Below are 13,293 nucleotides of genomic sequence, written 5' to 3' on the forward strand. Positions count from 1 at the left end.
TTTTGATCAAAATAACTTTTTTTAGAAAATAAAATCTTTAAAAAAAATTATCCCCGGTTTTTCATTCAATTTTTTTTTCTACAGCGATAATTTTTCAAAAATTCCTTCATTCCTTGGGGGCGGGGGAGAGTTAGAGCCCTTCCAGCCTCTCCTCCTGCGGACGCCCCTGTGTATAAGAAATAAAGAAGATGAACTCTCACCACTTGCTGACATACTGATGGTTGTAACGGATCGAGGAGAAGTGGGCGTTGTAAGGATGACTGACTCAGTCGCATGATGATTGTTCATAACATTCACTTCCAATTTGGACCTCCTCCCATCAGATGATGAAGAGGGATGGTGGCGATCCTCGTCTTCTTCCTCTTCATCTTCTTCATTCGTTTGACTTAAGCCATTCATATGCTCTTCGGCAATGCTCGTTGGCCCAAATGGTGAATTCGCGTTCAATTCCATTGTCTAGTATGTGGTCCTGAGAAGGTTAAAAGAAGAAAAAATATGTTAAATAAATACAATCTTAGAGTTTGAAAAAATGCTTGCAATTTATCATGTAAATAATGTATATATTATTAGTGTGGTATTCACGTTATAACTATCGAGTTTGAGTAATTGAATATTGAGTCGAATTTGAGTTCGAGTAAAGGCATCATACAAAGCAATATACTGGAAGTGTGAATGAAGCTTAATATTTTCTGCCCAGCAGTTGAAGGAGCAAAAATTTGCTCATTTCCTACTTTGATATTGTATGTAAAATGTAAATACGTTTAGTGCAGGCCTTAGACGTACATAATCTACTTCTGAAGGTACCTCTCGAGCATAAAAGTTCTTCCACCTCAGATCTTGGTATAATCCCAACAAAGTAGTGGGTCAGGATATCAATATTTTAATAACGGTTCTGGTACCAATATAGGTATCAGTATTTCGATACATATCCGTACTTTTTTTTCAAATAAAAAATTAAGATTAAGTGACATGCACATAATTTTTGCTTTGCTGAGAAATTGGATGCCTTTTTTTTTTATAGAGTACAATTTTGTTAGGGGTAGAGGTGATAATGTCCTCTGAGGGCCAAATTATTGATGATGTAATTGAGCTGCATGTCCAGTTTCAATATCAGTTTAGTAAAGTATCGCTCTAAATGCGTATGTACCCCAGTACCACTATAACACCGGTATACCGAACAACACTACAACAAAGTATAAATTAAATGAATTTAGATTGCCATATTGTATAGTTATGAACATCTCAAATGGATCATTCAAATTATATTCCAATTTTTTTCGAGTGATTTTCAGAGAATGGCCAACTTGAGTAAAGACAGGTTAATTTCAAGTTCAAGTACTATTTGAATCCAGAAAAAATAAAAATATTTTGAATAAATGCTTGCAATTTATCATGAAAATTTACATATTATATTATCATAATGCTAGTAGATATTTCTTATAATAAGAGACTCCTACCACGAACTACTATGAAATAATTTTAATAATAATGTTACGTGACTGTTTATTTCTTTAAATTATTTAGAAAGACCCATACTTCAGATGACTCAGAGTGAATTTTAAGCAGTAGGTCACATATATAGGAATCGTATATAACACCTAGGTTGTTGGAGTACATGTGCGTACTCTGGGAGAAAAATAGCTATATTAGTACATAACTCATAAATAATATTTATTATACGTATCACGTAATATAAGCTGGCATGAGATATAATTGTAAAAAATATGACATTGAAAGAAATCGAGGCCTTCCTAGTTTTTTTTTCTTCATTATTATTATTGAAGAGAGAACATCTCATTACAAAGAACCACCAGCTCATAAAAAAAAGAGAATCAATAAGGGTTTGCTCGGGAGTTATAAGTGTAAGATCCTGTTGGACTCGGAGTAGAATAGATGATCGATATCAGGGTAATTTCTGAAACATACACCCTTCTTATATACAAATGAGGGTGACTACGAATTTTGTTTTAATAAATGATATAATGTTATTCTAGATCTACTAATTGCGTTATAATGAAATATGGCGTATCTTTTTTTGCCGCCAGAAACGTTGTTGTAGCATTTTGAAGTTTTGAGCATTATGGCGACAGCTGCTCCAAATTGAATTTACAGAGGAGGAACGGCTTAGTGCCGTGACGATGATTTTTGTCCACAACAATGGAGATTTCAAATGTGACTTCCGTCCTAATCTGAACGGTCAAAAGATTTATAAGGCTCTTCTAGAGACAGATAATCCCAGATTCATCTTCAGCTGCAAAAAAAGTGGACCAGGAAAGTCAGGACAAGAAAATTCATCAAAAAAGTTAAGGACTATAAAATTCATCAAAAAAGTTCAGACCATGATCGATGGTGACAAATTTTGTCTGGGGCTACGTTGAATCTAAAACAAATCGAGCATCTCATGCCGTCAAATACTTTACATCCATTAAGGAGACAATGGGCAAAATGCTAAGGAACTACCTCGTCAACACCTGCTCCTCCTTCCAGACCCGGATCCAGGCCGTGATTGATTGCTGGAGGCAAATACATCAAATCAACTCTTTTTCAACATTCGTATGTACAATTCAAGCTAATTTTCAACTAAATCCTCCGAAAAAATATGGCCTCAGTGACAACTTAAACTTTTTTTGAAAAATGTCCCTATTTGATCTTAACACCCTCTAAAGACAATATATTAAATATCCAATAATTGTATGATCTTTATCACAAGTTGACTAAAACTTCTTCATTTAACGTTCTTCACTTGATTGTGAAATTTTCTTTAGTACCGATGTAGTTTTTCAAACCTACTCCACGGTAGTACAAACATGAATATTATAATATTATTCTAGAATACTTTAAAGAAATGCATAAAAATCAAATAAAATTCAATATTCTCGAGTCTTCAAGAGGTATGTACATTCTAAATACTACAATAGAGTAATATCTTTTTGTATTCGACATAAACAAATACATAATTCAAGAGTCCTTATCACAGTTTGAGATCCTTTACATATATGGATGAGTGAGCAAATAAATATTATATATAATAGACATATTTCTGTTGAAAAAATGTTCATATTTCCCTTAGTTCTGAGTGACAATGAGTCCAGGTATTCAATCTACATAGAATTCAATATCTCAATAAAGACAAATAACAAGAGTTAAAATCATAAATTATACTCTCACCACCACATTACCACTAGAGCTTCTCTCCCGAGATCCCACTTCCCGGTATTTCTCGGGGTTTTACAACTAAGATAAATCCCGCAACTAAATATTTCATTTAATTATCTATAACTCATTAAACTAAACGTTGAATACATACTTATTAAGGGAATAACCTCTCAGTTTAAAGTTTTTACGATTAAAGCTGTAAAAATCATGTCATTTTAAAACAACAATCTTATTCGTTCCTAGTCCTTATTTTTTTAAATTATTTTAATATTTAGTATTTTTTTAATTGTTAATCGCTAAAGACAATTTCCTGGAAAATAGGAAATCCAAGAAGCAAAGTGAGAAAATAAATCTTATTATTAAAGTAAAGTGTATCTCTATGTATGTATGGAAAAAAGTTAGCAGCTGACATTTATAAAGTGCTCCCTGATGTATATTATAAACATAGGATAATGTAGTCGTGCTAATGAAATATTGCAGGCATGTGCATGTAGCATCGAATATGTATATAACGAGAACTATTCTTTTTGAGTATAATATTTACCCTGGTATTTAAAAATAAATTTTGTTTGTTTTTTTGTTGGTGAGCGTTGTATAGGCTAAAGTACTCATTAGATATCCCTTTATATTATTATTTTTTTTTTTTTGAAATTATCGCTACGTAAGTATATTTTAAATGGGAAAACAGTGGGCAAAGGAAGAAGGATTTCTTTTCATTAAAATTAATCATTTCTGCAAATTGAGGGCAATTTTTAGAAAATTTTCGAATAAAGATCAGACTTTCATTCTTGAAGAGAGAACACGACGTGTGAACGAATAAAAGTTTTGAGCAGTTACTTGTGAGTGTGCTCAGGGAAAAAACAAAACAAAGAGTAAGACTGAAGATTTCTTGGGGAGTTATCTTCTATATTATGTAAGCAAAATTTGTCTTTTAGCCGACGCCTAATTACTCTGGACAATGCCGGGTACTACTGTTAGTATAAAAATAGATAATAAAATTTCAAAGTATTTATTATTTACTAATGGGATTCTGCTCAATGACAGAATCACGGGAAATAAGAAATCCAAGTATAGAGTCAGTATAGAATATTATAAATATTTCTGTTAAAAAATGTCCTCATTTCCCTTGGTTTTGAGTGACAATGAGCATAGGTCTCCATACCACCTATAATTAAATGTCTCAATAACAAGAGTTGAAGCCATAAATTATATCCTTACCACAACATAGATACCTTCATATTTATTTTAATCGACATCAATAACAATAAGATTGTTAAAGAAAGATCGTTTAATCAATAAGTAAGATAGGAAACTATTCATTAAACACCTACACTAAGATGGTCCGAACTAAGATATAATAATAATAGACCTACCTAATCACTGTGTAATTGCTACTACTTTATAAATATATTACGTACTTTTAAATATCTCATTTGGGTTGAAAGGAAATTAGTATTTAATACGCATGTTATAAAAATAATAAGTTCAAAAAAGCAAGGCATTAAATCATAGTCTCTAAATATACATTTAACAATTATGATGAGTAAGTACTGCCTATAGATATTATGCATCTTTGATTATGTAATGAGTAATTATAATGGCATGTTTGTAACTTGTTTTAAATAATTTTTCCTATTTCATCAATATTATATGATATTTTGCAAACTTGCTGGAATTCTGGAGGTACTTACGATAGTAAAGTGGTTCTTGAGAACATTTTTAGAAGTTATTGGCAGGGTCGGTTTATGGGAAGAGGTACTGAAGGCACTTGCCCCAGGCACCTCTCTTGATTGGGGACTCTGTGTATAGGATTTTGTATAAAGTTAAGTACCTATTTACAATAAAGACAGGTTAGTACATCTAGTGTACACGCAATTTATTTCTAAGAATTTGATAAATGTGTTAACCCGTCTGAAGAAGAATTTTTCACTCTTTTTTTAATTTTTAAGTAATTTTAAAAATAGTAATATGTTGCTGAAAAATACTTTTTCTCATACAAAAATAAGGGATCTCTCATTTTATTATAAAAAAAATGTGAAAATATTTTTTTAAAAGATCCAAATTTAAAAAAAAAGCAAATAAACATCAGGGACCGCTCACGTTATGACCAACCCTGGCTATTGGTCTCGGAAAAAGGTAAAAAAAGGTCATGTATCAAGTCTTTACTCACAATTCCAATTCAAATCTTAAGTTTGTACTCACAAGTCCAAGTCAAGTCTTAATTATTTACTCACAAGTCCATAGAAGTATAAAGATATCACTTTAAAAATACTCAATATCCAGGGGAAAATTAAAATGACTCAAGTCGTGAGTCTTTGATTGTGTGATCAAGTCAAGTCGTAAGTCTATAGTTCAAGTCATCACCTCTGGTCTAGGATAGAACCTTCTGGACAAAAATTTACTTGTGATGTATCGACTAATCAGAGGTGAGATAAAGTCCATACATTTATTTAAAATACTTGAGAGTTTGCTTAAATTACGTCAGGTAGTGAGATTAAAATCTCCTTCCGAACTTGAGAGCCCCTTTATGGTCCTTTAGGGAATGAGGAATGATCAATAATAATTATCGTTTATAATAATGACTAATGTCTAATAATTCCGTAATACATTATGATTGTTGTTTGTAGCTGAAATGAATGGGTTTTACGGATTTATTAGCGATTTATCAAACAGCAAAGAATGTTATAATGAATGGATAGGCCTTATGAGTCATAATGATGTATGTTTTCAACGAAGGCTATAATAATAACAATGAAATTCACTATGAAAATATTTTTTTATTTTATAGAATGAAGATGCATATTATTATTATTGCATAGTCTTGCCTCAAAAACATATGAAATATGAATTATGTATCATAAAATACAATGTTCTCACAATAAAACAGGTTCAAATTCGTAAAAAGACGGAAATGGGGAGGGATACCTCATAAAATTTAGTAATGCCAAACATATGATGATTCTTATTAGTGATGACACGGATCACGGCTCGTGAGCCACCTAACAGAAAATCGGGTTAACCACCTAAAGAGCTTCCAAATACGTAGAATTACCGGTTTTTGCAGAATGAATCGGAGAGTGAACCGTTAATTTGTACTCACCAACCAAAATGAATGAAGCACCATCATTAATGATGTAAATTGGTTTCGTTTCTCAGATCCCTGGTTTTTGGAAGTCGGCAAACTGAAGAGTAAATTATTTTTTCCTAAGCTAGGGGGATAATTATATAATTCCTGATGAGGGAACTTCCCTTTCCACGATGTATAGTCATGTACAAAGCCGGATTCAATATTTATGTGTGCTCATAAAAGACGGACAGAGTAACCTTTAGGATTTTTGCAGAGTTACAATTGTAAGTCCTTATTGGACTCAGACTTGAATTGAGAATCGACATCGGAGTCATTCTGACCTTGTTTATTTCCTTTTCCCCCTTCCTCCTCGCCATAGTTAATTGTAGCTGATGTAATGAAACATCCTTACAGCCTAGCTACTCTCCTCCAGAACATTCTTAAAAGGCTCAGAGTTACCATATTGATTTTCAGTTAACTTTTTTTTAAGAGGACAAAAATGCTCTAGACTGGCATCACTAGCCATCATTCATCTAGTTTAGTGGGGTCTCTCCTTCCTTAAGACGTGAAGAGGATACCAGTTCAAACACCCTTACCCATTGGTGGTCCGTAGTCTTTTGCCGCTCTTGGCATTATATAAAATGTAGTTAATTTGCAAAGATTTTTTGTGGCCACCATGTGAACTGCATATAAAAATTAGGAAGGCCCTACATCTACCCCTTTCTACTTGTCCCTGGTATTATACAGTTTATACTATTTTAACAGAAAATTGAGTAAGAAGAAGAAAACAAAGTCTTTTCTAAAAGGTTATTTATCAAATTCAGGCCCGGTACAAAAATTACTAAACTAAGCCCCCCTTCCCCAAATAAAAAGAATATACATATATATAATCCTGTGGATCTGATCTCCAATCTAATCGATAAACTTGATCAGAATCCCTAAAATCTAGATGATGATCAGATCAGAGCTGGGAACCGCGATTTAAGGATCTGTTACATCACTAGTCCTTACAAATAAATACCAATTATTATTTTAGCATATAATGTATGTACATGACAATATGATGTATTTAATCCTTGACTAGGTAGCTCATACTTATTTAAATACTTTTTGTATGCAATGCAATATACTTGGAACGTATAAAATATTCACGAAGGTACACACTGTGATTTATCAAAATAATATACAATACATATGCATTAGTTTTATTGTAGGTACACAGTCGTAATCTATTGAGCAATATTTGCATTCGTATCCATGAATTATTTGAATTTTAAAAATATTCGCTTGACACTCTCAGGACTGTATTTTGAAGACTGAATTTGAGCTCAAAAGCAAATATTTTAGTTTTTACTGGACTGAAGACCATTTTATAATAAATTTACTCATAACCATGCAGATCCGTGGCAATGAGGATGGTGGTGGGGTATGGAGGGGTGCTATACCCTCTGACTAAAATCTTGTTGTCAAAATCGACGTAAAACCACTTGTTTATGGCCCTAATTTGAAAAGAAACTCAACATCTATCAAAGTTGTGTCAAAAAAAAAAATCCTAGTAACAATATATATTTTTTTAATTTACATGCAATGATGAATAACAATTTGCAGTATATAATTCTACTACATAAAAACAGAAGTAGATATTTTTATCTCTGAATAAGAAAGTTGTTCGCGGTTATACTTTAAAAAAAATAGGCATTTGAATTCCAAAAACTAATCTTTTACTGAGTTAAATAAGAAATTTTTTACTAAACTTAACACGAGCATCCTAGGGGCGTGGGCTTAATGGGTTGTAACCCCACCCCCAAGTTAAAGGAGTTTTGCTATTTACTAGAACTTTTTTCGTCACACGAAAAAATTATGGAATAGAGGAAAAAATTTAAAATTAAAAAAAAATTCCCAAAAAAATTTAATTTTTTGTGAATAGCTATGAATTTTTGAAATTTTTGTCGACAAAATTTAACATTTTCAATTTATTTTCCAAAATTTAATATTAGGATTATTTTTTCCAAAAAAACCAAGCAAAAAAATGGAGGTCTTTGATTAAATGAAAATTATTAAGTGATTTGAATTAGTGTCCGTGTAATAAAGACATGTTTTATAGTAACACTGAATAGAAAACTAAACTCAAATGGCAGAATTAGCTCTAACTTTTTAATGATTTTTTTTTGACTGGATAACGACTACTCTTCAAAGTACCTTTATAAAGAAAAAAAAACTCAATTCAAATGAAGAAAAGTTGGAAAATACACATATATATTTAGTTGTGGCCTCCATTACTTTTGATTTATCTTAACGAAAGAAAAGCCTTTACACTCAAATCAACAAACATTTAATTATACACTTGAAATTAGCCTGAAATAGGTTGAATAATCGTTGTCTTTTTACATTGTGGGCGGGGACTTTTATATATATTCATGAAATGTACCGATTGATTAGGAAAAAATGACACATTTTAATAATCAATTTAAAAATAATTTTTTTAAATTTCTTTAATTATAAAACAAAGTGTCACTCCTCAGTATTTGTTTCAACTCATTCTGTCTAAAAGGCGTTCCATTAAGGAAATTAGGGCCTTCCATTAAGTGGCCATGCGCTATAAATTGAGTATTCAGTGATTCGATGTTATTGGAAGAAAGTGAGTGCCCTTTTGCAAAAAATCTTGCTAATTGTTGTGAAAGTCTTTAATAGTAACCGTGATTCAACTGTTAATAGCCATCTTGTGATTAAAAATAATTAATGTATGGAAAGACGCCCCTAGGTGTACAGTATATATAATAAAGTATAAAGAGAAAATAGGGAGTAAAGTATAAAATGAATGAAATCTCAGAGGCGTTTATTTCAACTCATATTAAAAAAGAAAAAAATAGTGGAAGTACTTTTAATAAAATTAAAAAAAAAAAAAAAAACTTGACTTTAGATGAGGGTTAGTAACGAGCTAAAGACTAAGGCTAATACTTATCAAATCATATTAATTATTTTCCTCAATATTTTAATAATATTTCTGTATTCTTGAGGAGATAATGTCTGAATATTGAATGAGTATCTACGTCTGAGTGTGAGTGCAACACCAATCCTTTCTTTGGTAGTTATCCTATATATTTTTAAAGCAAAATTTGTATATTCGTGGATGCCTAATAACTCCTAGTAATGCCAGGTACTACCACTAGTATTAAATATAGACAATAATCCCCCCCAAAAAAAAAAAATAAGAAGAAAAAATCATCCAAACTTCAAAGATCCAAAATATCTTACCTATAAAAAACAAGACATTAGAATTAATAATTATAATTTATTCCTAAATTTAAAAAATCTCCCCTCCCCCTAAACATAAGTTAAGGGTAAATCAAAATATGATCACCCCTATTTAAAGAAATCTGAGAATTCAAAACACAACATGATTAATATATAAGAGAATTTGGACTTGTGGGCAATAATGCATAAAATCAAAACCATTTATTTATTTAAGATTAAACGGCATTTGTAGCTTGTTTTGAGGCTTTTATGACGAAGATGGGAAAAGAGCTTTTTGAAACATATATATATATATATATTAGTTTAATGAAATATATATAATTAAATAAATAGATTTTTAAACAATTTTGATTGATGGTGTGCGAGAAATAGAATGTGCGGCGTGAGATTGATCAAAAATTATAATTACACAGAAGTAACTAGTCCTATTATAAAAATCTAGTAGACACCTTTTGAACACTAGAACTGACGAGGATATCAAAATGACATCCCTTGTTTCTTTAATGCCAAATAAATTAATAAAATATTTTTAATTGACTTGTAATTTTATGACTTTTCACACTTCATCATTCCTTTAATTTTACAAAATTATATAAAACATGTAGGATTATGAGGGTTTCCTGAGAGTTATATATTTTTTTTTTTTTCGGGGGGAGGGGGGCTTGGTTTTTAAATTTTTTCTAAAAGATTTAATATTTGAATTTTTTTTTTTCAAAAATTAAATTTTTTATAAGTTTTCAAAAAATTTAATATTGGATGTTTGTTTCCAAAAAAAATTAATTATTGTCTTTTGTTTCCAAGAAAATTCCAAACCCAAACAACTTTTTTGTGGGGCCCCCGCCAAAAAAAAAAATATATATAATCCTGTGGACGCCCCTGCATCACATGTTTTGCCGAGGTGTTAATGCCTTATTCGTCTCTTCAATATATAGATCCTCATGTCTATACTAATTATTAAAAATAGATAATAGTTACAACCCCCATAAACTTTACTAAAGAGAAATAATATCAAATTAATGTCATTAAGACAATGTGTTATGTGGGTAACCACCAAACAATAAATAAAGAAGACGAAAAAAAAAAAAAAAAATCAGTTCAATGAACTCAAAAAAATAAAAATATTCCTTCATATTTATTTTTCATTTCGTGATTCCTAAGGTTAAACGAGTTTGAATCCTCCTCTACACATTCAAATAAAATAAGTGAGTGCTTGACAAAGTTACATGTTATACTACATAACTAATATTAGTACAAATTTACATAAATGCATAGGCTTCAAGGTTGCGTGGGTGAGAAAAGGAAGTAATATCATATGACTGGGCTACAGTTAGCTGATGGGGCGGCAGCTAAATATTGAAATTTCTTCAAAAAATATTATAAATAATTTAATTACACAAAATATTTGTTGAATATTTCCATATATTGTAAATGTACTTGTGTTGAATAGTTGTTGAATAGTTGTATGCCAATCATGATGAAGCTTCGCCGTTTGAGGTCCGATTGTCAATCAATTGAAATTTATATATTTAAGCATATGCTTAATTACAACTTTAAGACCACTTTGATTGTGCTTCAAATAACCATGCAGAACAGATCCAAATGAGGTCGTACAGGAAAATCTTAAGAATACTTTTTTATTTACTAACTTTAATTACAGCCTACAGACGAGGTCATAAGGCATCACATACTTTTGTAATGGCCTCCAATGAGACTCCACAAAGACTTTGAGGTTGGGTAATATTGTTGTGGTGGACACTACAGGCTTTGGACTCAATATGCCGCCATATTGAAAAGTACAAAGGATTCAGATCATCTAAAAAATACAGACGATTTAAATTATTATACCTAATTCTCCCAGACCAATTTCCATTTTTGCTTCTCATTGAACAAAAATATTTATGTATTCCTTTAAAAAGATAAAATGTATTATTTTATCTCCGACACTTCACTATGTTTGATTTTATGTTTCTAGGTTATTCACCTCACCTGATACGTTGCTCTCGGGGTTTAACCTAGATTTTACGGACATCTGCTTCCTTCCAACAAATATAAACATACGTTTCCCTAAATACATCCTTAGGTATTATGATCTTTATTCCTATGCGTCCTCTAAAGGAAGATGAATAACAATAATTATAATTAATTGCTTAATATTTTTCTTAAGATCTACTCAACACATTCTTATTTATGTACTCTTATTAGGGCGGGTTGTTTCTCTTGTTTTTTTTAAATTTCCATTGCAGATAGTACAGAAAAGTTGTTATCCCGTAAGAAAATAATCTATAAAATTTTTAGTGTTCTGTAATGTCATTTTTAAGTCCTACAATTCGGTGTAAGTTTTGAATAAAAAACAAACATTCTTTACTTACTAAATAAATATTAAAAAAACCTCTATTCGTTATTTTTCGTTATATAGTTTAGATATACATATATTTTATCTAACCAAACTGAAAAAAAAAATATATTGGTAAAATTATTTTCTAAAGTCACTCTATGGAGCCAGAAAAGAGGAATTTTAAAACATATAAATTCTGAAAATTATTTTTGCTCCATAGGATCACTTTAGAAAAATATTTTCTTTAGATCAGAAATCCAAATACTCTTAGGCAAAATAAATAACGATGAAAGTTTACCCAGGTTATTTTCTTCCCGCATGACAACTTTTTTGCTTTTGTTGAAATGTAAATTTGAAAAGAGTTGAATAACACACCGGCCTAATAAGTATACTTATATTCGAAACTAAGTCTTAAAGCCCATAATATTCTAACTACCTATAGACCTATCTCCCAGTGATTAATGATCACTTCCTATTATTGACTTTGAATGTAAACAATTTTTGTTCCGTCTTTAGAAATAAGCTCAATCATAACATTTCAATCATTGAACTCGTCTAGACTTGAATTTTGGTTCATGATAGGTTTACCTCCATTATTTGAATGGGATAGCAGATCCTACATACTAGGAGAGATGGAAAAGAGTTGTGACAATAACAATTGCTGATTGCAACAGCCCGTTTTCTCAAACATCAAAAAAGCTAGCGTCATAAAATCTGAGGTTGAAATTTTTCTTGTATTGTTTATTCCTCCTTATTAATTTATATAATTACATACACTTAACATCAAGTATATTTTTAGTCAGATCAGGGCCTTTAAAAGGCTTATTATTATACATAGAAAGTTAATTATTATTCAATATAACTCGTAATTAATTCCTGGAAATGAACATTATTTAGTCTTTTTTTTCTTCTTAATTCCTAACTCTATTTCAATGGTCATTAGTGGAAAAAATGCTGAACGTTTAGTTATATTAAAAAAATAGAAGATTTATACGTTGTCAAGTTTTGAGATGTCTGAATGAAAGGAAAAAAAGGGAAAAGAAACTGTGCCCCGTCGTTCCCACATTCATTCATAGATAGATAGTAATATCATGCTTCCATTAAAGAATAATTTCTACGACGAATTTTTCATCTAAATCATATTATGTGTAAATAAATAATAATACCAAGAATGATTTTCACAGAATTTGTGATTGGATTTGATATATAAATTGTTTTTCTATACAATAGTTGGTTGTATGCAATTGATTTCCTATCGTCACGTGTTATTACTATAGTATGATTGTATCTAGGTAGCTAGTGTACTTAAGGAGGTGCGTTTGCAAGTTGTGAGCTGCAGGGGCCATAGTCCCCCAAAATGAAAGAATGTTTGCTTTTTACAAGTGTTTTTGATGAGTATGAAAAAAACAACCACTCCAGAACTCCCCCTGCAGACGCCCTTGATAACAGACTGAAGGCTGTAATTTTTGAAAAAGACGAC

At 30.9% G+C, this 13,293-nt stretch overlaps 1 protein-coding gene across 5 annotated transcripts in view; it reads right to left on the bottom strand.

The window, feature by feature from the left end:
• The window catches only part of LOC121114855 (echinoderm microtubule-associated protein-like 2), a 117,082-nt gene that overhangs the window by 25,734 nt on the left and 78,055 nt on the right, over window positions 1-13,293 (bottom strand). For all 5 annotated transcript variants that reach the window (XM_071887290.1, XM_071887286.1, XM_071887285.1 and 2 more), the window contains exon 2: window positions 201-469. In XM_071887290.1, the coding sequence (XP_071743391.1) occupies window positions 201-453 (253 nt within the window). In that variant the 5' untranslated portion in view covers window positions 454-469. The remainder of the gene's footprint in view (window positions 1-200; window positions 470-13,293) is intronic.

Source organism: Lepeophtheirus salmonis, chromosome 3 (genome assembly GCF_016086655.4).
Source record: "Lepeophtheirus salmonis chromosome 3, UVic_Lsal_1.4, whole genome shotgun sequence".
Lineage (NCBI taxonomy): Eukaryota > Metazoa > Arthropoda > Copepoda > Siphonostomatoida > Caligidae > Lepeophtheirus > Lepeophtheirus salmonis.